Source organism: Gorilla gorilla, chromosome 21, assembly GCF_029281585.2.
Source record: "Gorilla gorilla gorilla isolate KB3781 chromosome 21, NHGRI_mGorGor1-v2.1_pri, whole genome shotgun sequence".
Taxonomy (NCBI): Eukaryota; Metazoa; Chordata; class Mammalia; order Primates; family Hominidae; genus Gorilla; species Gorilla gorilla.
In genome coordinates, this window is record NC_073245.2 from 10,886,173 (window position 1) to 10,913,160 (window position 26,988).

Consider the following 26,988-nt stretch of genomic DNA (forward strand, 5'->3'; position numbering starts at 1 on the left):
GGGATTCTGTTGATGGGTCTTCCAGATTTCGGCAATAGATTTAATTTAGCCATGCTTCGTCTTCATCACATGGGAAAACTGAGGCCCCGGAAGGGGAAGTGACTTGACCTAGACCCCATCAGATAGCTGGTGACAGGCTGGAGCTCCCACCTGTGCCTCCCAATGCCAAGGCCACTCTCACCAGCAGTCCAGGGTGTTTAGATGGCCCCGTGGGTCTGTCAACCTCCTAGGTACCCCTGGTCCCTGAGACATCTGGTTCGTGAAACTGCGAGGTTCTGGGGATCGAGGTGTTACCCTCTTCTGCTTCTGGCTGAGTTTGCTTCTTGAGAGTAGCCTGGAGGGGCTGAGGGCCCCTCCTCTTTTATCAGCTCCCCCCAAGCTGAAACCCCACCCCATTCCCAATACACTCTGACCCCTCTCAGCCCCAAGCATTCCTGTGAAAGCCACTCCACATGTTTTAAATTCTGCTACTCCAAACTCAGCAGTATCATGGTTTTGCAACACCCTCTTGATGCTCAAGAAGCATTTACAAGTTTCTTTTCCCTTTATTAAGAAAGTTAAAAAAAAAAGTTAGGGTCTTGAAACAATAACAACGGAGCATTTCAGAGGCACAAACGTTTGCAGAAGAGAAGCTGGTGGCCTGGCCAGGCGGAGGAGGGGGCTCTAGCTGTTCTCAGGGAGGTGAGAGCAGGGAAGTCAGAGAGAGGGTGGGCCTGCGGTGGGCGGGGGGTCAGGCCAGGGCTCCCCAGCTGCCAGATGGAGGGCAGGTCTGAGGGTGGGTGCTCTCTTGGGGTCGGGAATGTAATATTTCATCACCTAGAGCCTCTCCCCCAGCCTGCTGACCATCTTCCTTCCCCAGGCCACCCCTGGGCCCCTTGGAGCTCCGACTCTTGCTTCTCCTGCCCATTCCTGTCCCAGTCACGGAGCCCTATGTGTTCAGGCCAACCAGTCATGGCAAATACAAATCCCGTTTCTGAGGATTCCGGGGAGCAGAGCAGGAAGGGGGTGTTATGATGGCAGAAGGACAGGCAGTGAGGACAGACTTGCTTCCAAGCTGGGTCTGACCTGGAGACTCCTCCCAGCGTCGTTCCTGCCTAGGGCGAGGGGCGTCACAGCGAAGCACAGATGCTCAAGTCACCGGTGGTGGGTGTGGGCGAGTGCGGTGGTGGGTGTCAGCGAGTGTGGGGGTGGGTGTGGGCGAGTGCGTGGATCTTCCCTTGCTCCCCACCCACAATTGCTTACATTTCCCCCCTCAAGTGACCCCCAGATTCTCCTCTCGGCCGTGAATGTGCTGAGCAGAGCACAGGTAGAAGCAGAGCCTGAAGGCTTCCTGTGTGACCCTGGGCAAGCCCCTTCCTTCTCAGACCTGTTTCCCCACGTGGGCAGGAGGCGCTGAGGTGGGGAACAGAGCCGCTGGATAATCTCAGCTTTCCTTTCCGTTTCAGTGGCCTCTTCCGGGCTGGGCAGGTGGATCCCCCAGCAGTGACAGCTCACCTGATCCAGCTTGGGAAAAAGGGACATGGAACCCATGAGAGGGAGGCCTGTGGGGGAGTGCTGATGAGGGTGGCAGGCAGCTTGCGGAGGATGCCCTCCGGGGCTGGCTGCCCACCCAGAGGCCAGGTTGTGACCCTCCACGGCCAGCTGGGGGAGGTGTCCAGGCCAGGGGAGCCTTGTCCAGCCAGCTCCTCGGGGTGGCTGGTGGCTGAAGGCTGTGGAAATGGCCTCTGGGGACTGTCCAGAGAACCAGGTGCTCACAGCTCAGGGTCCTGGAGCCTCCCCCAGAGCAAAAGCAGGGCCTTCAGGATTCACCTGTGCTGTGCCCCAGCTTTGCCCTCTGGAAACCCTTTCTCTGCAAAGACGGGGTCAGGGAAAGGCCTGGGAAAAGATGTTTGCTTTCTTAAAGTTGTAGATAGAGAGAGCTGCAGGGGAGGGCACAGGCTCATGGTCCCTCTTAAAGTGTGTGTGAGAGGGAGAGAAGAGGAGGGAGAGAGAGAAGGATGCGGTGAAGGACAGGAAGAAACACAGGAAGAAAGAAAAGGAAAGATAAAAGATAAGTGAGAAAGAAGAGGAAGGAAGGGAAGGAGGGAGGGAGAAAGGAGAGGAGAATGGAGGTGGAAGAAATAAAGGAAATAAAGAAAAAGAAAGGGAAGGTAGACTGACAAAAAAATGATAGAAGGGTGGAAAGAAAGAGAAGACAAATGGAGAAGACAGAGGAGAAAGAGTAAGAGGAGAGGAGAAGGAGCAGGAGGAGGTGTGCAGGGGCCGAGGACTAGGACCAGAGAGTCGGGAGAGCCGGCGGTCAGGGCTGCAGGCCGGGCTGGCGCGGCCTCACGTCCAGCCTGCGGTCCAGCTTCCTGTCCTTGCGTGGGCGCCGGTCCTTCCTGCCCTTCTTCTGGCTGGGGCTCATCTCTGCAATGAGAGGACAGAGCCCGGTGACCAAGAGTGCAGGGCCAGTTAGGTCCTGGGAGCCTCCTCAGTCCTGAAAGACAAGGGTGCCCCACCCACTCCCCAACAACGGGGCTCAGAACATTTGGGCACTGACCTTGCAGTCCCTCCTGTTGAGAGTTTGGACCGTGGGCTAAGTTACCCCAAACTGAACCTTTCTCTCTAGTTCTTCAGGGAGTGGCGAGGGCCGCTAACTTGTTCAGGGCCTTCTTGTGCTGGACATCTGGCTTGGCCAGGCCTGCAGGTTCACCTGGGGCCCCCCCAGTCAGCATGTAGGGTGGCCTCATGGGAGTCCCCACGGCTTTCCCCGGCACACTCCTTCCATAGCTGAGCAGGCTCTGTGCCGGACACTGGGCGCCTTTCATGTGTGTCCCTGCACCAACTTCTGCATAACACTGAGGCAACAATACTTCAGCATTTAGCAAGTGCTCACTGTGTGCAGGCCACAGCCCCAAGTGCTTTATGTATACGAAACTCACCACAGCCCAGAGAGGCAGGTAGGGTCTGAGCCACACCCAGTCCCGTCTTCTCCAGTTGTCCTCTCTTTCTCTCCCCCCTTCTATCATTTTTCTGTGCCAGTCTACCTTTCCTTTCTTTTTCTTCTTTATTTCCTTTATTCCTTCCACCTCCACTCTGGCTGTGCCCGCTGCCCAGGGAGTTCTTATGAGCAGTTGCTTGTCATTGTTACTGACAGGTGAGAAGACCACAGCATGGTTGGGAGCAAGGCCAGCCCTAAGTTTCTGCTTTACAAAGTGTCTCCACACCCAGGACATTCTCCTACATTGCTTGGGCCCCATTCAGTTCCCCGCAAGGAGCTGTGTGTCCATTTGAACACGATGAACCTGAGGCTCCATGAGTCATTTTCTGAAGGTATGCAGCGAGGCTGTTAGAGACCCTCTGAGCCTAGTGGCAAGGGGAGGGCTGTTTTATTCCTTGGGTGTCAACTATGTGCCTGTCTCCCCAAAAGTCAGGGCTGTGGCTCCAGTCCTGGCTCCTTCCTCTGCAGAGCAGAGTCAAGGAGCTAAGTCCAGGCTGCCCACCTCTGGGGCTCCCCACGCCCACTCTGAGCTCTTGGGGAGCACTGAGGCCAACTCCCACTCTGAGCTGCAGAGCTGACTGTGCAGGCCTCAGGTAGGACAGCATCTGGAGATGGGGTGTGGGTGCTGCCTGAGTGGCCCTGCCAGCTCTGATGTGGGGGTGTGGGGGCCAGTGGCTTTGTGTCCCTACCCCTTCCCTAGGCCTGCCTGCCAGCTGCTCATGTACCCATCCAGTCACCCACCCATCCCTCCACCTATTTACCCACCTACCCACTCACCCACCTATTCACCCATCTACTCACCCACCTCCATACCCAATGACCCATCCATCCACCTAGGCACCCACCCATCACCCATCCATCCACCTGTTCACCTATCTACCTACCTACCCACCCACCTAATCATCCACCTACCTACTCATCCACCCACCTACCCTCCCATCTACCCTCCCATCCACCCATCTACCTACCCACTCACCCACCTACCTACTCATCCACCCACCTACCCTCCCATCTACCCTCCCATCCACCCATCTACCTACCCACTCACCCACCTGTGCATTCAGCCATCCATCCACTCATCCAGCAAATATTAACTGGATACCGACTATGTGCCAGACTATGTTAGAGGCACTAGAGAGACAGCTGTGAACAAGGCAGATAAAGCCCTTGCCCTCACTGGAGATCACACTCCAGTAAGGAAAACAGACACTGAACAAGCAAACACGAGAATGAGAAGGCTCATTTCAGAAGGGTGCAAGTGCTACCATGTGATATGATGGAAAATGACTCCTGGGAGGGGGACTCCTGGGAAGCCTCTCTGAGGAGGAGCCACTGCAGCCAAGACCTGGATGATGCAGGGAGCTACAGCGGGGTTGTTGCGAGGATTAGAGTCATGTTTCACAGCACTAAGCACAGCCAGCACATGGTAGGTGCTTTATGAATGTTTGCAGTTATTGTGATTATTATTATCCAGGGGAAAAGCTTTCCCCTCATGATCCCCCAACAGCCATTCACCCCCAGCTCTTGGAGCCATGAGAGGTGCCATGTGGTAATGAGTGCAGGAGAACTGTCTGCCTCCTGTGTGAGTCCTGATCTGGCTCTGGGGTCTCTTAGGTTCTCTGGTTCCATCTCAACCTCACTCTGTCCTCACCTGCCCAGCATGACTCCCAAAGGCTCCTATCTCTGCTAGCTGCACTCCCAACCCAAATAGCACAAGTCCTTCTGAAAGAGGAGTGTCCCTGAGTTCAAATCCTGGCTCCACTATGTCCCACCTGGGTGCCCCGGGTGGCCTGGTTCCAGGTCCCTCATCCTTCATCATGACTTTAGATTCCTGTTTGCATGACGAGTTATGTTTGAATTCTAGGTCTACAGCTCCCTGGCTTTGTGACCCTTAGGTGAGTGACTCAACCTTTCTGGGCCTCAGTCCCCTCATCTGTAAAATGGGGATAGTGCTAATAACACCTACCGCATAGCATCACTGCGAAGATTACATGAGTTAACGATTATAGAGAATTCAGCACAGTGCCCGGTCAACACTGCCAATACTACTCACCGTTCACATCTTACCAAGCACACCCAAGCACACCCTGTGGCCTCTCTTCTATGTAAATCAGTGGTCCTTAATAGCCCCCAGAAACATTTTGGAAATATGTGTAGTGGTCTTGAATGCCACAGTGAAGGGGGTTCCTGTGGCATTCAGTGGACGGCAATCAGGATCCAGCGTGGGACAGTCCCCCGCAAAGATGAGCTGTCCCCCTGTTCCATCCAGTTCTCTCACATCGTGCCCCACCCTCACGTAGCTGAAAAGTCTGCTTGCTGGGAGCTGAATTCTGTTTGACTCATGAATGCCAATTGGTTTTGAACACTTCCATTCACTGAAGATTCTAGGGCACTGCGAGTGCGGTGTCAATCAGAGATCAATTGGGTTGGACCTTACTAATCATTGGTCACTGTTGGGAAATTGCATCTCTGATGGCGATGTGGCCACGTACTTGGAGCGCTGACCACGGCCGCGGTCCTCACTGGGATTGTGCTTCCCTAAGTGTCTGTTGGTATGTTGGGCCAAGCGCTTCCATCATGAAATTTCTTTTCTTTCTCCTCTATATTACAGTTAGGACACTATACTGATAAAAAAAATTACCTTTGCAAGTAGGCCACATTCTCCGTGAACTTCATTAAGAATGATAAAGAGGGTATTCCCAAATCCTTCTTATTAAAAGGGGGGTGTTCAGTTTGAGAGGGTTGGGAACTCCTGGCCAGCTCAATTTTCCTAATGTATTTGGGACTGAACCCAGCAAGGAAGGTCCTCCTTTGAAAGGACACCACGGAGGGCGATGTGTACTCCACATGATAGTATGGCTAACAGTGGCCTTTCAGGCAGTCTCATAGGTACTATTTGTGGGGCAGTGATCTGAGTCCACTCCGTCCCTGTGGGCCTTTCCCACCACAGCCTCATGTGCCTGTCCCGGGGCTCACCTCCTGGGCAGGGCCTCTGGATGGGACATTTCCTTGACTCAGAAAGCACCTGGCAGGTGGCTGTCTCCTCATGCCCAGCCCGGCCAGCCTCTCGTACCCGGGTCTCCAGGCCCCAAGCCGAGCCGCAGGTCTTTCCATTGTGTGTGCAGGGGCTCCAGCCACCCCAGGGACCCAGTTCACACTCCCCTGTGGGGTGAAAGGAGAGACAGACAGACAGACAGACAGGGTCAGCCGGCAGTGAGGGTCCTTCAGATCCAAGGGCAGGGTTTGAGGGGTTCAGTCCTCTGAAGACTGAAGACACCACTTCCACCTGCTAGGAGCAGAGTTATTTATAAGAGCCTGGAATGAGAGCTAAACGAATGCATGCACAGACTAATATGGGCCTGAAGCCAGAGTGGCCGACTGTCTAGCTTTAAAGGGAAGGCTTCCTGGAGGAGGTGATGTATGAGTTAAAGGGAGAGAGGGGAGCTCGTCAGGTGAGAAGAAGGAAGCCCATTCCAGGCAGGTGTGCAAAGCCTTGGGAGCCCGGCCCACCATGTTTGGGAGATGGGGCAGCCTGAGTTGGGAGTCAAGTCTCAGGAAGGCGGGGACAGGAGAGGAGGCTGGAAGGTTGCCTGGGAAGCCCTCAGGACCAGGACACAGGTTTTAAACTTGATCATGTGTCTTTGATCAACTTTGGAAGGAGGAAAAAGGAGGCCATGGACATAAAAGTTCTTCATAGGGGGTAATAAAAATACATATATACACGTATATATATATATATACACACACACATATATATACACACACACACACATATACACACACACACACACACACACACACACACACATATATATATATATATACTTTGATTATTTTAAAAGTCCATGAGAAGTAGGCACAGAATATGGGTAGCTGTGAATACTCCTATTTTGTAGATTTGGACACTGAGACCTAGAGCAGGGGTTTGCTAAGGGAACGCAGCAAGAGGCTCACACAGCAGACACAGCAAGCTCCTAAGGGAACGCAGCAAGAGGCTCACACAGCAGACACAGCAAGCTCAAGGCACAGTGGGACCCAGACCTTGCTAGATGCACACATTTGACAAGTAAAGACTGAGCACCCAGTGTATGCCAGGTGCTATTCTGGGAGCTGAGGGAGCACCAGCAGACAAGACAGCCCAGGGTCTGCAGGCCTCCTGGAATTCACCATCTGGACACCGCCGTGATGAGGGAAGTGCAGGCACCGCGGGAGCCCAGAAGCAGCATGGGTTGGGTTGTAGGGGAGGAAACCCCTGGACTGGGTCTTGAAGTGGGGGTGGGATGGCGGGGAAGGGGAGCCTAGCCAGGCTCAGGGAGGGACGGGAGGTGCTCCAAGTGAGGGCATAACCCCAGCAGAGTCCCCAGGATGATTTGGCCTGGAACTGGGCAAGCCGGAGAATAAGCTCAAACTGAGGAGGAAAAAAATGATGGGGGTGGAAAGGCTGGCAGATGGGACAGATTGCCCAGGGCCTGGGTGGGCTCCGCCCAAGGGCAGTGGGAGCCACTGAAGGGTCCTGGGAGGAAAAGAAATTGAGCAGACTATCATTTTGAAATACTCCCTCTGCTGTTGAGTGGAGACTGGGCTGGAGGGACTGAGAACCAAGGCGGGAGATGGGCAGGAGCTGTGGCCAGAACCCTGGCGATAGGCAGGGGGTGGCAAGAGGGTGGGAAGAGGGGGGCACAGAGGAGAGAAACAAATGGGTGGGGAGAAAGGGATGAGCTGAATGGTGTGGGTTTGGGAGCTTTGTGCTGCTTCATTTTCACCCCAAAGTTCTTCCTACCACCCAAAATATTATGCATTTGTTCTCAGGTGTCGCTTCTGTCTCTCCACTGAAATGTCATGTCCTTGAGTGCAGAGGCTTTGTCTGTTTTGTTCTCTAACGTGTCTCCAGCACCTAGGAAAGTGCCTGGCCATAGCAGATGCTCTAGTAGATATTTTCGGAGTGAATAAATGAACAGATTGGATTGAATATAGGGTGAGGGAGAGAGAAGAGTCAACAGTGATGTCTGCATCTCGTGCATGCCCACCCAGGGATCACGGAGCTGGTTATTGAAACCCAGAGGAAACCCAGAGGGAGCGTTAGGTGGGGGATGGTGGCAGTGGGAGTGGAAAGAAGGCACCCACAGGGCAGTGGAGGTGAGGGTCTGCTGCTCAGGGAGGCTGGAGACACGGAGTCAGGGGCCATCAGCAGCTGGAATGACCATGAATGTGAGCCCGGAGGGAATGCGTGGGCAGAGATGCACAGTGTAGATGAGAATGCCAAGGAGCAGCCTAGTGCAGCAACGGGAGGGCTCACAGGCAGGAGTATGACAAGGAGCTGTTAGGAAATAATCAGAGCAGTAATAACACTGATACTGACACGTACTGAGCATCTACTGTGTGCTGGCTGCTGTACTGAGCACTTTAAATTGTACTAATTCACTTTATCCTCATAACAATTCCTCCCCATGAGGTAGGCTCTATGTTCTATTGTCTTTTTTTTTTTTTTTTTCCTGACGTTTGGAGAAACCGAAGGACAGAGAGCTGAGGTGGTTTGCTTAAGATCACTAAAGGGTAAGGTTTAGAGCTAGGATTGGACCCCAGGCCTGTCCTATTCCAAAATCAGTGCTCAGCCAGGTGTGGTGGCTCATACCTGTACTCCCAATGCTTTGGGAGGCTGAGGTGGGAAGACCGCTTGAGCCCAGGGGCAGCCTGAGCAACATAGCAAGAGCCTGTCTTTACAAAAACATAAATGCATAGCCAGCTGTTGTGGTACATGCCTGTGGTCCCAGTTACTCGGGAGGCTGAGGCGGGAGGATTCTCTGAGCCTAGGAGTTTGAGGCTGCAGTGAGCTATGATCATGCCACTGCACTCCAGCTGGGCAACAGAGCGAGACCCTATCTCAAACAAAACAAGCAAACAAGCAAACAAACAAACAAATAAACATCAGTGCTCTTCTTCTTCACTCTGCTGATTCCCTTGGCATTAATAACAATGCCAGTGTTGGTTGTAGTACTAATCATAGTAATGGTGGTTATGTTGGCTCTAGTGTTTTGCAGTTACTATGTGGAGGTACCCGGTGTACCTGACACGGTGGTGCTGGGCCTTCCCTCACCATATGGCATTCTACTGTAATTTCTTCCAGGGCCCCTAACATCTCTCACCAAGCCCCCGCTCCAGGGAGGGGGGGGGGCAGGGGCAGGGCAGAGAGGTCTCCACTCACCCTGGCACTCCCGTGTGTTCTGGTGGGCCAAAGTGCCCGGCGGGCAGGTGGGCAGACACTTCCCCTTGTACAAGTAAAACTGCCTCTTGCACCGGATGCAGAAGTCCTGGCTGAAGCAGCTCTCACAAGTGGCCCCACATTCTGTAATAGAGCCAGGGACACCCCAGGTGAGGGAGACTGCCAAGGATGGGGCCCCCTGGGTCTGCCCGAGGTGGAAGGCCCTCTGGGCAGCTCCAGGCTTGGTAGCATTTGGGTCAGGACTCAGTGTCTCCTTTGAAGCCCAGACTTGGCCAAGGTCAAACTGGGCTGCATGTGAAGAGAACTTCTCATTTGAGGGGAGGCTCAGAGAGAGCGAGTGACTTGCTTGAAGTCACCCGCAAATCAGGGCTGGAGTGAGGACTCCCTGCTTCTTTTTCACCTCAGAAATAGTGATAATTTGCCCAAAGTTACAGCAAAAATTAGAGCTCGGAATTAGGACTCCTTTTCCTATTTGAGCTAAGACCAGAGAAGGTGAGTTACATGCCTAAGGCCACACCACAAACTAGGGTAGAAGTGAAAGTTGCCTGTTCTATTAGTGCTAATTAAGGCTGAGAGCGGACTGACTTGCCTCAGGCTGCGGAGTCAGCCTGGACGCAGGCAGGTATCTCAGAGTCTGGGCTTAGACATGCACCTACTTCCCCTCTGTCTGTGCTGGGGTGAAAGGGTGGGATCTAAGCCCATGGTGTCTAGGAGCCCAGCACTAGCATAGAACAAGGGAGAAGCCACGTACTTTTGCACCTGTTGACCTCCTGGCCGCGGATGCCGAAGTACCCAGGGGGACAGTCGTGCAGGCACTTGCCGTACTGGCGGATGCCTTCCCGGCGGATGAACAGGAAGAGCCTCTGCTGGCAGGTGGAACAGCCGTTCTCCTCTGAGCAGATGATACAGCCTGTGCAGTTGCCCCCCAGGCCAGTGCCCACTGCCCACAAGACCAGGGCAGAAGGAGGGGGAAAGGGAGAGAGAGATGGTCAAACCATATATGCGAGCAGCTGAGATGGTCTCATTGGGATAGTAACTGGGCACATGGCCACCCAAACAAAAGACTACATTTCCCACCTTCCCTTACAACTAGATATGGGCATGTGACCAAAAATCTGGCCAATCAGATGTAAGGTAAAGCAGCATGTGACACTTCAAGAAAGCTGCCTTAAAGGGCAGGAGTGTGCCCCTTGTCATCGCCTCATCCTTTCTGTTGGGTGGAATGTGAACGATGGCTGGAGCACAAGCAGCCATTTTAGATCACGAGGTGGAAACTATGTCCCGTGAGGCGGTGGAAAAATCAGATAAAAAGCACCTGGGTGCCTGAGGAAGGCAGGACTGCTGTACCAGCCCTAGCCTGCCTGTGTAGACTGTTACATGAGAGAGAAATCAACATCTATCTTGCTTAAATCACTGTTATTTGGAGTTTTCCATTACTCACAAACAAACTTAATCTTTACCAAAGTAATGTGAATTTTTGAGTGTGTGTAGGTGCACATGATGAGTGGGGTGGGGTGAGACCCTCACCCTCCTGCTGGGTTCCTGAACAATACTCAACAATACTCCGTTTCTCACTGTCACCATCAGCAAGGGCTCCCACCATCATCAGGAATAGCAATGGGAGAAATTTTTTTAAGGAGAAAATTTTTTGTTACCCCAGAATTGGCACCCAGGAGCCAAAGCTGGGGAAAAAAGAGGTGGAAAATGCTCTAGAATCTTAAGTGAGCCTTTCCCAGGCTCATAAGGAGTCTCTGTTACCCTGACCATCACCCCAGGACCCTGATTAAGCTGAACACTTGCAGGGAGGGACTCATGGGAGTTAGGGATTGTCAGCCTGGCCAGGCACAGTGGCTCATGCCTGTAATCCCAGCATTTTGGGAGGCCAAGATGGGAGAATTGCTTGAGTCCAGGAGTTGGAGACCAGCCTGGACAATATGGCGAGGCCCTGTCTCTACAAAAAATACAAAAATTAGCCGGGTATGGTGGCACACACCTGTAGTCCCAGCTACTTGGGAGGCTAAGGTGGGAGGATCGCTTGAGCGGGGAAGGCTGCAGTGAGCTGTGTTTGTGCCACTGTACTCCAGTCGGAGAGACAGAGTGAAGCCATGTTTCCAAAAAAGAAGAAAATAAAAAGAAGTGGACAGCCTAGGGAAGTGAGTTGTGGTGCTGTGACTTTTCCTCTGTTCCCAACCCTCCCAACGAAGTGAGGAGATGCCAAAGAAACTCACAAAGACAGGGGGTGCCTGCAAGAAGGTGCCAGCATCTCATGCCCTGCTTGGACATAAACTCATGTCCATAGCCCTGCGAATCTGCCCCCTTCCCATTCCTCTTTGAACAGAGAAAGGAGACCAGGAGACAGAAGGGCAGAGCTGAGGGGAAGAGTGTGATAGAAGAGCCTGCACATCCTTCCCGGCATGTGTGAGGGAGTTCTCAGTGGTAAGGGGCACCTTGGGAGCAGCCAGGCTTAGGTGGTATTCCTGCTGCCTGGCACAAGAAGGCTGGTTGCTGGGAGGTGCCCCAGCAGTAAGAGGCAGCAGGGGAGACCACTGGGAGTAGGAGGTTGGGGAGAGTCAGAAAATGACCAGGTGTCACTAAGTGACAGGAAAGGATAGGGCAGCTTTTGAGAGGCAGCAATTGGGGAAACAGTAAATGGTTTCATGTTTATATGTCATTAGGGTCAGACTGGTTAATAATCCGGTTATACGCCTTGATTCACCTGAGCCCCAAGACCACCCGGCAGGAAACATTCTTGGCTCTCCAGCTCTCAGATGCTCCCCTCTTCCTATTGGTGCCCCATCTCCCTTTGAGAGGAATTCCCCATTGTGCAAGGTCCTGATGAGGAACACATCCTGGCACCTTCCCCCTGGAACCAAAACCAAAAGAGTTCTGGCCCTCCTTTAAGTTGGCAGCAGGTGAGAGCTAACGAAAGCCCGGTCAGATACACATTCTGGTGACTCCAGTCCTGGGAGTGGGACACAAGAGTGAGGGTCACACAGAAATGGGGTTCATGGTGGAGGCAGGGCAGGCTCTCTGCCCAGCCCTGGCTGAGGCCTTTCTCTCTCCCTTCCATCCCTCAGTCCCTCTGTTCCTTCCTCCCTGCTCCAGCTCTCGGATGAGAACTGCTACTTCCCCAGTCCTCACCTTCTGTTGCTTAGATTTGGTGAGGCCCCACATCCTGCTGATAACCCTATTTCTGTTGCTTATAACTTAGGAGGCTTACTGATCCAGAGTCGTACGGAAGCACACAGTAACTAAAGTGTACCCTGGGATGCTGTTTCCAAGCAAAGTTGGCATTGCCCTCAATTTTCTTGCCCTGGGATAAGAAACTGCAACGGGAGAGCAGAATAAAGATTTTTGTGCTTCTGGAGCTGTATACCTGGCCAGGGATCTTTGGGCAGAGAGCAAGTGTGATGTTGTAAGGGGGATTCCCAGAGCCAGAGAAATAAGAACATCCACTGCGAATTTAGCAGAGTCCGGACTTCTCACTCAGCAAAAGATTCAGATTCTGATACTACCAAGAGCTGGCAAGAATGAGAGGAAACCTTCACTTTTTCACCTTAGATAGGAGTGTAAACTTCGGGGAAAAATCTAGCAGTACCTAATAAATTTGGAGATGTCTCTTTTCTTTTTGTGTTAAAAAGTTTTTTTGTTTGTTTGTTTTGTTTTGTTTTTTTAAGACAGGATCTTGCTCTGTCACCCAGGCTCCAGTGCAGTGGCATGATCCTAAGCTCACTGCAGCCTCAAATTCCTGGGCTCAAGCAATCCTCCTGCCTCAGCCTCCTAAGTAGCTGGGACTACAGGCATGTCCCATCACACCAAGATAATTTTTAAAAAAATTTTGTACAGATGGTCTCTCTCTGTTTCCCAGGCTGGTCTTGAACTCTGGCCTCAAGTGATCTTCCTGCCTCAGGGTCCCAAAGTGTTGGGATTATAGGCATGAGCCACCACGACTGGCCTGATGTCTCTTCTGAATGTAACAATTTAGCTTCTGGTATATACCCTAGAGCGGCAGTTCTCAAACTCTGGCGTACAACAGCAGCTCCTAGAGAGCTTGTTAGAGTATAGGTCCCCGGGTTCCACCCCTGGTACGTCTGATTCAGTAGGTCTAAGAATTTGTATTTCTAACAGGTTCCCAGGTGATGCTGATGCTGCTGGTCCAGGGACCATGCTCTCAGAAACACTGACCTAGAGAAACCCTTGTATATGTGTAGAAAGAGACAAAGATATTTATTGCAGCATTATTTAATAGCAAACAACTGCAAAAAGCTAACCCTCTGCCAAAGGAATAGATAAATACATTGTGGTATATTCATACACCACAGCCAGATACCACATACACAACCCAGCCATGATAAATGACTGAGGTAGCTACAGTTATCATTGTGGACACAGCTCAAAGACGGGGCTGAGAGGAAAAAAGCAAGGTGCACGATGAATCACATAGTAAGAGCCATTTATATAAAGTTCAAGGACCTGCAAAGCAATATTTTGTAGCATTTGTGACTTGTAAATATGCATTCAGAGCAGAAGACATGAGACTAACCAACACTGAATTCAGGATCATGGCACACAAATGTTTATTATATTATTTTAAATTCTTGACTTTAGGTTTGAAATAGTTCACCCTAAAAATGCATAAAGAACAAAAGAATTTAGCCTCTACTGTGTCCTGGGACAGGAGGAGGCCTGCATTCTTTCTTCTCCTTCTCCACTAGCTCCCCTCCCAAGCCCTGTCCCATCCTCAAGCTGAGGTCTTGAGCAGGGGAAGGTGACAAATTCTGAAGACGTGGGACCCGGGTTCCAAGAGCAGTGGAGACTCGTGCCTCTGCACACTTTGTTAGTCATCCCCCTCGTCCACTCTCCCCTCATCCTCAGTAGTGGAATCCTGATTGTTATTTTATTTTTTGAGGCAAGGTCTTGCTCTGCCCCCCAGGCTGAAGTGCAGTGGCACGACCTTGGCTCACTGCAGCCTAGACTTCCCGGGCTCAAGCAATCCTCCCTCCTCAGCCTCCCTAGTAGCTAGGACTACAGGCTTGCACCACCATGCCCAGCTAATTTGTGTATTTTTTTGTAGAAAAATGGTTTCGCCATGTTTCCCAGGCTGGTCTAAAACTCCTGGGCTCAAGCAATCCTCCTGTCTCAGATTCTGAAAGTGCTAGGATTACAGGCCTGAGCCACAGCGCCCGGTTGAAACCCTGATATTAAGCGGAGTTTATGTTCTCTAAGACTACATTTCCCAGGCCCTTTGCAGCTATATGTGGTCATGTGCTTATGCCCTGACCAATGGGATATGAGCAGGCATGCCCTTTACAGCCCCTTAGGAAACGCTGGCACCGTTCTCCTCCCATTTTCCCTTCCTCCTGCAGGACTGCAGGCTTAAGAGTGGAGCCATGGCAGATCCAGGAGGCAGAGGGATCTTATAGAAAGACAGCTTGGCGTGGCTGTATTAACCCAGGACTGCCCACCGCCGAAATTCTTTCCTGGGGAAGGGAGGAAAGCATTGCACATCTTGTTTAGGTCACTGGGCCTTTCTGACACACACATTGACTGATGATGTCGGGTCTTCCGCCATGCAAGGCAGCACAGAGTCATATCAGTGGAGACCAAGTTGCCCTGCGCTGTGCCTCGGTGCCGTGTAAGCCCACTGGGCCTGAGAGGCGACCCCGCTACCAAAGAGCAAGGGGACCCTCAGTTGACTTGCGGTGATCTCTATCACCTGGCAGAATAGGACTTCAAATTACAAATTAATTTAAATTACAGAAAAACAAAGTAGCATTTCCTGCAAAACGAACCTGTGGACAGACTCACACCCTGACATGGCGTTGCTGCCCATTTTGCAGCTGAGAAAAACTGAGAATCAAGGAGGTGAAACGACATGTCCAGGGTCACACAGAATTGGCAGGGGTGGACCCACATCACTCTGCCCAACGCTGCCCTCTTAGAGCATCTGTCCAGGGCCTCCTGTGTCAGGCAGAGCCTGGGGCCATGGGGGTGAACCACGCATGGCCCCTACCCCTATAGGACAAACAGCCTGGTGGGAGGAATTGAAGCCCACAGAAGTGACAACAAAGCAGGATGAGATAAGGGGTCAAGACGGAGACAAAGCAAAGCTCTTACCACTCTTAGAAGAGCTTAGAGGTCACTCAGCACAACTCCTGCAGTTTCACTGGAGACACTGAGGCCAGAAGGGGTAGAGCTTTCCCCAAAGTCAGGCAGCCAACTGCAAAGAAGCCTCAGTCCTCAGTTAGAGTTATAGTACTATTTGTTTTTTGTTTGTTTTATTGTTTGTTTGTTTGTTTGTTTTTGAGATGGAGCCTCACTCTGTTGCCCAGACTGGAGTGTAGTGGTGCGATCTCAGCTCACTGCAAACTCTGTCTCCCAGGTTCAAACGATTCTTGTGCCTCAGTCTCCCGAGCAGCTGGGATTACAGGCACCCCCACCGAGCCCAGCTAAATTTTTTTGTATTTTTAGTAGAGACGGGGTTTCGCCATGTTGGCCAGGCTGGTCTCGACCTCCTGACCTCAAAAAGCTACAGTATATGCTGAAGGCCAAAGAACCCAACAAAGCCCCTCCCAGTCCTCATAGAGTGTTGGCCCACTGGATGGTGCTTAGCATCCTTCAATACCCTGGTCTTTGAAGGTCAATACCCTGGTCTTTGAAGGGTAGTGGCTGTTTCTGGCCTCATCCTCGACCCTGGCAGTTGGCTAGGATGCCCTCTTGTGCCTCTATGTTGTAATGGCACCTCTTGCTTTTTGACTTCCGATAGCCTGTCTGGTGTTTCGTCATGTCTCTGTAACTCATTAGAAAAAGCAGTGCTACTGCCTCTCTCTACCCCCTGCCCTAAAGTCGTGGGTGCAGGCACTTGAATGTTTGTTCTGTGAACCATCAGTGGTGACAAGAGTCTGGACGGTGCTGCTCTAGAAAGATCCAAGCTTGATGGTTCTTAAACTTGACTGTGATAACAATCTCCAGAGAGGCTTGTAAAGCGTCTGCTGTGGGCCAGGACTGTGCACTTTCACAAGTCCAAAATAGATGTAACAGAATTTTGGAAGTGTCTTCCCTGTTCACAGTTTCCTTTCCCTGAAAACTGGCCCCAGTAATCCTGTTTGTAGGGCATGACTCTGACCCTAGCCAATGGCTGTCTCTTCCAGGATGGGCCAATTAGACCATCTCTCTCTGGGCTGATGGACAATGGTCTGGGCTGGCCTTGGCCTAAGGCGATCTGCAGGTGGGAGGGTAGCCTGTTCCGATGCACATGTGTGAGAAGCCTTGGTGGGCACTAGCTAACAGAGGCTCTGCTCCTCTGCACTCTCTGGCACTGAGGTTCGTGTGCTGCCATATCCACCCAGATGCACTTAACCTGGGCTTGGCCAATCAGAGCATCAGGTCCCCTTGACTACAGTGGTTGTAGGTTCAGACACAGGCTCACATCCCCACAAGAGCTAGTCTTGGGGTTTTTGCTGAGGTCAATAGATGTGTGTGGAGATACACACAATGGATGTGTGTGTTTTCCTTTCCTCTCTTTGGATCTAGGAGGATATAGATCAGAGCTGGTGGTTGCCACATGAGGGAAGAGCCTCTGGAGAATGGAGGCCACACAGCAGAAACAGAGCCAAGAGACACAGACAAAGACCAAAAAGAGTCATCTGTGCATGTGGATCCACCCTGGGGATCCATAAATTCTCTTCTTTTCTCAGGTCACATTGAGTTAGGTTTTCTGTCACTTGCAACCAGATGATTCCCGACTAATACAGAAGTAGAGAGAGAAAAATAAATCAGATGCAGAGAGAGAAGCAGCAACCAGAACCTCACGGGCTCCTTAAGACAGAAAAAATTTCTGACTGCCTCCCAGTCCTTCCCAAAGCTTGGCTTGTCCCATAGCTCCAAATCAAGTGACTTTTTCACTTGAGCTGGTTTTCTTCTGTCAAATTACAATAAAAATGGATGTAGCTCACTTGACAGCGAACAGATCATGGTGGAGCAGCGCTGCTTTGGCATGGATGAGGAACCTGGAGCACCACCTATCCAACCTGATCACCCTGGTGCTCCAGGGGACACTGAGGTTCCAGGGAGCACACTTTGAAACCCCCAGGGTCCTTCTACACATCTTGGCCTCTGTCGCTGTCCTCTCCCAGCTGAGATGCACATTTTAAAAGCATTTAAGCTCTAGTTGCAACCTCCCCAAGTTTTCTTGGGCCATCACAGTGGATGGCAGGCACCCCATGTAACTTCCATTAACAACTGTCTCCCATAATCAAGACCATCCTCCCTCAGTCAAAACACCAGTAGGCCACAAAAGCATGGCCCTGTGTTGCTCCAGCAGCTGGAGAGGCTTAGAATGAAATCTGAGTCACTCCATGTTTCCCCAAGCACCCGAGGGATGAGCCCAGATTTGGATGTCCATTTTATGGAGAATGAGAGTGGAATCAAACACACCAGGTTTGACAGTTTGCAAAGTGATAAAGGCTTATGACCACTCTGAATGCATGCATTAACCCAGGGTTGAGTGATCCGTTCATTCATTCATCGACCCATTCATTCAACAATTACTGAGCCCCTATTCCGGGTAAGATCCAGTGCTAGGACTCAATGGTTATGAGCTTTGGGGCAGTTGTGTGACCTTGGGCGAGGTACTTTACCTCTACAAGCCTCAGTTTTTCCAGCTGTAAATGGGGATAATAATGCTTATCTGGCAGGGCTGTTGTGATTAAAGGAGATGGTACGTGAAAACCTGTTAGCTCAGACCACCTGCAGCAGGCATCTGATAAACCGAAGCTACCATTATTATACTGAGAATGATGTGTTTTCTGCCCTCAAAGGACTTAAAAATCTAAAGATGTGCAACAATGCAGGTTCCCAGGTTGATATCCTGGCCCCATCACTCATTGAGTGAGATCCCTCCTCTCTGTGGGCCTCAGTTTCCCCATCTGAAAAATTGTGGCAGCAATTCCTACCTCCACGTGATTTGTTATGAGGGATGTGCAAACCAGCAAGCGCTGGCACATAGTAGGTGCTCCTCTGTAAACCTAGGTTCCCTCCCTGTTCCCTCACCATCATGACACACAGTGGGACTGTCAACCAACATCTGGACCCTTTTCCTCTTTCCCAGGTGAGCAAACAGAAGCCAGAGATGTTGGTGAGGCTGGAAGGAGGCCAGCAGGGTCCAGGGACATGGTCTTTTGCCCTCTGGATGGTGAAGTGCTCAGGGCAGAGATACTAGCCAGCAGCTTCGGTCCTAGGTGAAGGGCAGGCTTATTCCTTCTTTTGGGAATAGGGAATAACCTGTGCCCTTCAAATAAGGGTCCCTAAGCTCAGGGTCACCCACATCCTGAGAACTGCCCCAAGCACCTTGTTTCAACAGGAGTCAACGGCTCAACATGTGCAAGTGATCGCTGTATTTTTTTTTTTCCATTTCGGGGTTTTGAGTGAATTTAGGGTCATCTCTGCCATATCATGCCTTCCATCTGCCTTCATTCTGCAGAACTTCCCTGAGGGGTCAAAAATGCAGGGTGACATCTGGGACCCTGAAAATGTCATGTTCTCCTAGGCAAGCTTGTCTCCTCAGCAGCCCAGTGAATCTGTCATTGAAATTTCCTTAATACCCAAGCCAGAAAGCCTAGCCCCATACATTTTTTTTTAAAAAAAACAAGACGAATTTGGATAGATTTCTAGCATTTAAAAAATCAAGAGATTTCACATTAAAAAGCTGGAATTTGAACTTCTCTGGAAAAAGTCAGAACATCTGCCAACACTGGCTCTGCTGTCACAGGGCAGTGAGTGGTTAGAGTTACATAAATAAGGCATATGCTCCCCAGGTTACTGCAGACCCTACCCCTCCCTGTTGTATTCCAGATACTGAGGGCAAAGGTCAGCTGCCCTATGTTATCATCCTTGAGCTACATCTTAACACCCACTTCACTCACTCACAATAGAAAACAATGTAGAGCAGGGGTTCTCAAACTTGGGCATGCATCAGATTCACCTAGAGGGCCTGTTAAAAACACAGGCTGCTGGGCCTTACCCTAGAGTTGCTGATTCATTAGGTCTGGGCAGGGCCTGAGAATCCGCATTGCTAACAGGTTCCCAGGTGATGCTGACCTTTGCTGGTCCTGGGCCCACACTTTGAGAACTACTAGTGTGGAACAGGGTTAAGAGCCAGACTGGTTGGATTGAAATTTCAGCTCTGCCCCTTACCTTTGCCATGTGACCTTGACCCAGTGCTTTAACCTCACTGTGCTTCAGTTTTCTCATCTGTAAAACAAGAATCCTCCTGGCTGACCTCACAGGTGTGCTGTGGAGGCCTGGGCAGGGCTGACAGTCAAGCAGGTCTCCATGACATCACTGTTACTACCATTATTATCACCACCTGCCCTGCCTGTGTTGGCATTTGTGATCCTGGAATTGCTTTGACAATCAGTGCAGAGTTTTTGGTTTTGATGCCAACATTTTTGGGGGTAGAGTTTCTTCATAATTGGGGTGTGCCCTGGGAAGTGTGTCTTGCATGAGAACATCATGTCATGGTGAACTAAGGATTTAATACAGCTGTCCTGGAGGACTCCCCAGGGCTAAGAAGGATGGGGAAAGAGAGAAAGACACCACTGCCCCTGCTGAGGTCCCTGCTCTGTCCTTGGGAAGGACCCAGAACCATGCAGGAGGGCCCTACACAGACAGTGCTGGGCAGCGCATCCTCCGATGCCCGCCTGGCAGTGCAGGATGCATGTCACCGATGGCCAAGGAAATAAAAAACATCTGGGCACCCGCCTGCCCGCTCAGGCCTCCACATATGGGAGGCAGTCGCCACTGCTGGAGGCTTGCTCAGAAGATCCCCCAGCACATTTCTGCCTAGGGGTAGATTGCACCATCCCTAGCAAGGGGGTGGGCCCTGGAGATGACTCCCAGCTTAGAGACTCCCTGGGATCAGGGCTAGAGGTCGCTAGCCCACTGGACCCTTCTCAGCACTCAGGAGGTGGGGGGACCAGCAGGGCAGAACATCCAGCAGAATGTTGAGGTTGCCTTGGCTTTGGGGCCTGACAAACCACCACTTCCTAGCTGGGTGATATTGGGCAAGTGGCTTTACCGTTCTGAGCCTTGGTCTTCTCTTCTGTAAAATGGGGACGATAGTAGCAACCCCCTCCCAGGCAGTTGTGGGGATGCCATGAACTCATCTGCGCAAAGTGCTTAGCACAGCTCACGGCAGATGAATGAGCACTCCATTACTGGTTGATTCATGAGAGATGCTCCCTTGAGGGCTGGGCCCAGCCTGGCTTGCTCACCTTTAAGTCCCCACGGCCCTGCACATTGCAGGTGCCCACTGACTACCCATTTGTGATTATACCCATGATGCCCATTCATTATTTCTTAAATGAAGGCATGAACGGTGGCTCAATAAAGGTTCTCAAAAACTGCTCTCAGGGGGCTCACAGCCTATTTGGGAGGACCAGGCCCACATGAATGCGGAGAAAGCTGATGACCTCTGCCCAGCAGGGCTCAGAGCCAAGTGAAGGACCCAGGCAGGGTGGGAGTGAGGGTCCAGAGACTGGAGACATCAGGGGTGGTTTTCCAGGGAGGCAGATGTGGGGACAGAAGCTGAGGCCAGGAGCAGGACTAGTTTGTGTAGATGGAAGAAAGGTTTCTAAGAGAGGCGAGTACAAGATGATATTGTACTCATTTGGTAGAAAGGGAGGGGCTTGAGCAAGGAGCAGATGGCAAATCCCCGCTAAGGTGCCAATACAGGACACCTAAGGGGCTAATGGATAAGACCCTCAAAATACAGTAAGAATAGGTACACATCCAAAATGGAAACTTTTCATCCTTTGCCCTCCAAACCTGCTTCTCCTGTCCATTTTAGTCAATGGCTACTCCACTCAGGGCCAAAGACTTCAGCGGCATCCTTGTCTCTTCTCTCTCCCTCATATCCTACTATTGGCCCATCAGGAATCCGGTCAGTTCCACCTTTGAAATATGTCTGGGAATAATTTCTCCACCTTCCCTGTCCCCACCGCCTTCCCTGCTCCTGCCCTGTTTCCCCACCACTCACCTTCTCTGGCCATGCTGGCCTCATCCTCCAGGTTCCCCATCTGCCAAGACCACTCCCACCACAGGACCTTTGCACTTGCTCTTCCTTTTGTCTGGAATGCCCTTCCCACATTCACCCCCAAGGCTCCCTCCCTCAAATGTCTCCTTGTGGGGACAAGAGTGATTCCTTCTTAGATACTAATTTGCCACGTCGACTCCTGACTAACCCTGAGTCCAGTAATGCCTCCAAGATGTCCAGCTGGAGCATTACTCTCTATGTAGAAACACTTATTTGCTGCGGGTTTCACTTTTCCTCCAAAACAAACCTTGATGCTGCTGCAGGAAGCATAGGCTATGACACCCATAGCACAGTGTCAGTCACCTGTGCACTCCTCCCAGAGCACGCAGACCTTTCTCCCCAAAATATATAAGCCCTGGGTCTGGAGAGTTACAGCTTGGAGATCTACCTATCTTGAGGCTGCCCAAATCTTGCTCTGTTCATAAGTTCCCCAACTAATAACCCTTTACCAACAAATTGGAATTGTCTGCCTCATTCTTTGGTTTCTCAGCTCCTTCTGCATTTGGGGTCGCTTTATGTATACGGCCCTTTCACAGAACACCCCTTCCCTGTGATCCCCCCCAGACCTCCTGCCTGCAGCGGCACCACACCCGCACCCCATTCCTCTCCCACGTCGCTATGTTCTTCATGCCATTTATTCCCACCTGATAGGTTCTAAATTTGGCAAGTGCTGTTGTCTCTTTCCCACCAGTGAAAGATGAGTTCCAGGAAGGCAGGGATGAGCCACGGCACACTGGACCTTCTCACTTATGCAGCACCTGCCTTCTCACTTAACCAATTCTTTCTTTTATAGCTGCTTACCATTCCGCATAGAGGGGCTGCAAAACTCATTTAGGTGCTATTATCACACCCATTTCAGAAAGGAGGAAACTGAGGTTCAGGGCAATGATGCTGCTTGCCCGAGGTCACTTAATAAGTGGAGCAGATATTCAAACCCAGGCAGTGTGACTCTGAACCTGAGGGTTATCCTCAGGTTGCCACACTGCAGCCTGGCTACTCAAAAACTCCCTGTGCGCCTCCTCAGTCCTCCATGCAGAGTCCCTTACCTACTGAGGCCTTGCTAAGTTCCCAGTGCTGTGCTGAGGCCTTCTTCGGTGTCCGCTTGACCTTACCTGAGACAGGAAATTGGCCAAATGGTGGCAGTGCAGGCTGCCCCAGGACTGAACATGCCCCCTCTGCATTCCTCATCCATCCTCCCCTCACCCCCAGTAGAGAGTGAGCAGATCAATAGGTGTGTGCTCAATCAAGGGATGAAATGCCCACTCCATTTCTCAAATTCTCCAGGAGTGAGTCTCCTGCCTCGCAGCTGGGACTTGGGGAGGATGAAGAAAAATTACCTGCTAAGTTGCAGCCTCTGCTGGCCATTCTGGCCAGAATCCTTTCTAGACATTGACCTATATGGGCTGGTTGCAGGGGTGGAGAGGGTGGTGGTAAAACCGGGGTTCAAACTCACATTTGTTGATTTCATGGCCAGTGGTGATCTCAGATTTCAACCCCCATCAGAATCACCTGAGGCTGCTTATTAAAAACAAGAGGTGCTGTCGCCTCTCCACACATGCGGTTGTTTTAACGTTTATGGTGTGCCCGGGGTTGTACGTGCATGAACTCAGAGATCTTCAAAAACTGTCCTGTGAGATCAGCCAGGGCTTCCCAAACTGTAATGTGCACACAAAGGGATTTAACTCAGGGATCTTGGGTTAAAATGTAGATTTTGATGCTAAAGTTCTGGAATGGGGCCAGAGGTGCTGGCCCGAGAACTCACTTTAAGAAGCGAGGCGGTAGATGCTGTTATCATTCCTCATTTTACGGTTCAGGAAGTGAAGGCTCAAAGACCAACAATTATAAGTGGTGGCATTAGATTGAAACCCACAGCTGATGAAACCCCAGACTCATTCTACTGTGTCACACTGCCTTACCCTGTTGGTCTGATGATGAACGTGGAGGGGGAAAATGGGAGTGATACTCAAAAGGGGCAACCTGGCCAGGCACAGTGGCTCACGCCTGTAATCCCAGCACTTTGGGAGGCTGAGGCAGGTAGATCATAGGAGGCCCGGAGTTCGAGACCAGCCTGGCCAACATGGCAAAACCCCGTCTCTACTAAAAATACAAAAATTAGCTGGGCGTGGTGGTGCACACCTGTAATCCCAGCTACTCAGGTGGCTGAGGCATGAGAATTGCTTGAATCCAGGATGCGGAGGTTGCATGAGCCAAGATTGCACCACTGCACTCCAGCCTGGGCGACAGAGTGAGACGCTGTCTCAAAAAAGATAAGATAAAATAAAATAAAATAAAATAAAATAAAAATAAAATATCAAATGGGCAACCTGACTCCTTTCGCCACTCATAGGAGGGGCATTTCCCCAAGCAGCCTGAGTTGGGGACAGTCCCTGCCAGGCCCAGCATGGCAGAAAAAGGAAGGGCTGGGTTCATGTGTGCCTGACATGTGTGTGTTTGGGGGACAGGGGCAGGTATGTGCTGACACACGAGACCCTTGTCTAAAGGATTTGCCTGTCCCCAGATTAAAGCATAGAGAAGGCCTGAGCCCCTGCCCTATGCTGGTCCTGCAGGGCTCGGCTGGGGCCCAAATCAGGGGTTGACACAGTGAGAACAGGCTGCTGGTGCCTGGCATCCCCCACTTCCCACCCCACATCAACCAAATCTCTGCTTCCCCATTCTCCTGGACCTGCCCTGGACCACATCTATTCTGCCCTCCATTAGCTACCCATTAAGAGAAGTTACATTTGTGTTTCTGGTGGGAGCCCTGGGGGTGCTGAGCAGCCCAGAGCAACCACTGGTGACCTTCAGAAAAATCATATTAAAGAAAAAAGCGTTGTTTTTGGATTCCTCATCATTCACAGCAAGCTGTGCTGGGGGTAGAGCAGCCAGATGAGTTCGGGACCGGGGCAGAGAGTCTACCCTCCAGCTGGCTTCTCCAGACCCATCTGCCCAGAGCTAGTGCCCTGTTAGCCAGGAACACAGAACTGTCACAAAGCTGTCCTGAGCATGAAACTGTTACCAACCAATCTGTCCATGGAGTTGTTACAAAACTGTCTTGTGTGTGAAGGTGTCACAATGTTGTCAAGTATGTGACCTTGTATAAGAAATTGTCATGCAATTGTCCTATAGGTAAAACTGCCATGAAGTTGTCAAGTATACGCAGTTGCCACTCATTTGAAAAACTACTGGGAAAGAGTTTCTTTTCTTTTCATGTATGAGGGACAGGTTTGCTGTGTGCGTGACTTTGAACAAGTTGCTGACAGGCACTGTGCTTGGCTGCTGCTCCTGTAATAACAGCGCCCGGCACCCAGTAGGTGCTCAGTGAGTACTTGCCGAATGTCTCCTCACGGCTGCACAGTAGACACAGACAGGTTTTGGTTCTTGCAGGTGCTGGCTTTGTCCCGTAGTGGGCTGGTCTGGTGTGACCTCGGGTAGATCTGTTGCCTCTCGCATCCTCTCTGAGCCTACTTTGGTTGTTGTAAAGTGCCCTGAGGCCTGTGTATGACGTGCCCAGCAATACTGGGGACAATAAATGCTGGCTGCTAATTCCCTCTCCCTCTTGTCAGGGGTTTATGATTCCTCAGGGCTCTTGATGGTAGCAGAGGCCTCTCGTGGCTCTTTGGGAGGCTGTGGAAGCTTCCGCTTTGGCTGAGTAGGATGTTTGCGGTGGCAGGACACCTCCAGCCAATCAGAATGCTCAGTGTCACAGGGATTGGGGGCAACGCCCACTGCTACAAACCCAGGAGGCCTCCTCTGGGGAGGATGTGAGCTCCAGGATTCCAGGAAGGGTGGGAGGAAACCTTCTAAGGGGAGCTGAAAGCTCGTTGATTCCTAAGATGAGCCCGAGTGAGAAAGGTACCAGGTTTTGAAGTTTGTTCTGCAAACGACCTTCTTCACTTTTTTGTGAAGTCCTGCAATCAACATAGCTCAGGGCTAGGAATTAGGACCTTTGCTCCTGTCCCACCTTGGACTCAGATTCATTGTATGACCTTTGGCAGAGCACCTCGTCGCCCCCTGCCTCAGTTTTCCTATCGGAAAAACAGAGCATTGGTCTTGATAAAGAACTTTTGAACTTTTTCTTAGCCAAGGGAGCCTTCTTTTTTCCAAGATGAAATCTGATATGAGATCGATTCCTAAAATGAATGAGTTGAGCTGCTTTGGCTGAGGCCAGGATGAGGGTGAGGGTGAGCATCTTGAGCTGTCTTTTTGGTTTCCTTTGCCTACTTCTAGAGGCAGCCTCTGAGAGCTTGGATACTCCCTAAGGACCCTTTGAACCCCAGAGTTCCACAGTGCTAATGGCTGCAAGGCAGGTGATGTAATTTTGTGGGACTCTGGAGCCTGGGTTCATTCCCACACTAGCTTCTCTGAGCATTGGTTTTCCCATCTGTAAATAGGGATAACGACTATGCTCACATGTTGTGACAGTGTAGTAAGCTGGTTTCATGTGCGGCATGCCAAAACAGGGTTTGGCTGACATGGGGTGCACAGCAATGTGGGAGCTGCTAGCAGTTGTGGATCTCTTCTTTCACAGGCCAGACTGCCTCAGCAATCCTGCGAGATGGGTAGTATTATCTGGTCTTGCAGAGAAGGAAGCTAAGGCACAGAGAAGGTAAGTAAGTTGCCCAGATCCCATAGCTGGTGAGTGGCAAACTCAAAGCCAGGCAGTCTTAGTAACAGATAGTTATTATTATTTTAAGTACTGGGGAGAGTCTAGGCCCCACAATAGGTCCAAAATAAATACCCTCCTCACCTTATATAATTAAGCTCTAAGAAAGCTTAGAAATAGGCCAGGCACGGTGGTTCACGCCTGTAATCCCAGCACTTTGGGAGGCTGAGGCGGGTGGATCATGAGGTCAGGAGTTCAAGACCAGCCTGACCAAGATGGTGAAACCCCGTCTCTACTAAAAACACAAAACACCTGCACCAGGTGTGGTGGTGCGCACCTGTAATCCCAGCTACTTGGGAGGCTGAGGCAGGAGAATCACTTGAACCTGGGCAGCAGAGGTTGCAGTGAGCCGAGATCGCACCACTACACTCCACCCTGGGCGACAGAGTGAGACTCTGTCTCAGAAAAAAAGAAAGCTTAGAAATATAACCAGCTCCCAGTGCTGAGAAGACTTGGGGCCCCACTGCCAGTGAGCATCAGGAAAGGGGGCCAGGTCTAAAAGTCAGGGCTGACTGAGGCAGGTCCTTGGTCAGTGTGTCCCTGCCAGTGTTCCTGGGAAAGCCCCAGTTCTTCTCAGCCAGCACCCTGGGTACCTGGAGCTTCCAAGGGGTGGCAGAGATTGGGAACGCAGTTTGGGCCTCCAGCCCAATGCTCCATGCTCCTTGCCCAGTAATCACACCTGGCACAAAGTGAGCATCTTCAAGGATCCTATTCTGGGTCTGGTCTCTCCCCATGGGCCTTCTTCAACACTCAAATCCTAGTAGTACAAGGGAGAGAGCCCCAGATGTGGACTCTTGTCCAGTTCTGTGTGTCCTCAGGCAAGTGTCTCCCTGTCTGTGGGCTTCAGTTTCTCCATCTGTCAAATGGATGGTTAAACTCAGTGTTTCTAAAGGCCCACTGTTCACTCATCCATCCATCCATCCATCCACCCACCCACCTACCCATCTGCCCACCCATCTATCCATCCCCATCCATCCATCCATCCACCCACCCATCTATCCATCCACTCACCCACTCATCTATCCACC

At 51.2% G+C, this 26,988-nt stretch overlaps 1 protein-coding gene across 3 annotated transcripts in view; it reads right to left on the minus strand.

Annotated features, from left to right (window-relative positions):
• Positions 1-525: 525 nt before the first annotated feature.
• The window catches only part of RSPO4 (R-spondin 4), a 49,490-nt gene continuing 23,027 nt past the window's right edge, over positions 526-26,988 (minus strand). Inside the window, exons 2-6 of one of the 3 annotated variants that reach the window (XR_008674354.2) lie at positions 9,955-10,143; positions 9,186-9,326; positions 5,960-6,145; positions 1,367-2,409; positions 526-1,094 (exon numbers count right to left, since the gene is read on the minus strand). Coding sequence is in view for 2 of the 3 variants with exons in the window: in XM_019016837.4 (XP_018872382.2) it covers positions 2,300-2,409; positions 5,960-6,145; positions 9,186-9,326; positions 9,955-10,143 (626 nt within the window). In the remaining variant the exon portion in view is untranslated. Of the gene's footprint in view, positions 2,410-5,959; positions 6,146-9,185; positions 9,327-9,954; positions 10,144-26,988 lie in introns of all 3 variants that reach the window. The other 2 variants (XM_019016837.4, XM_004061655.5) reach the window with 2 other exon arrangements.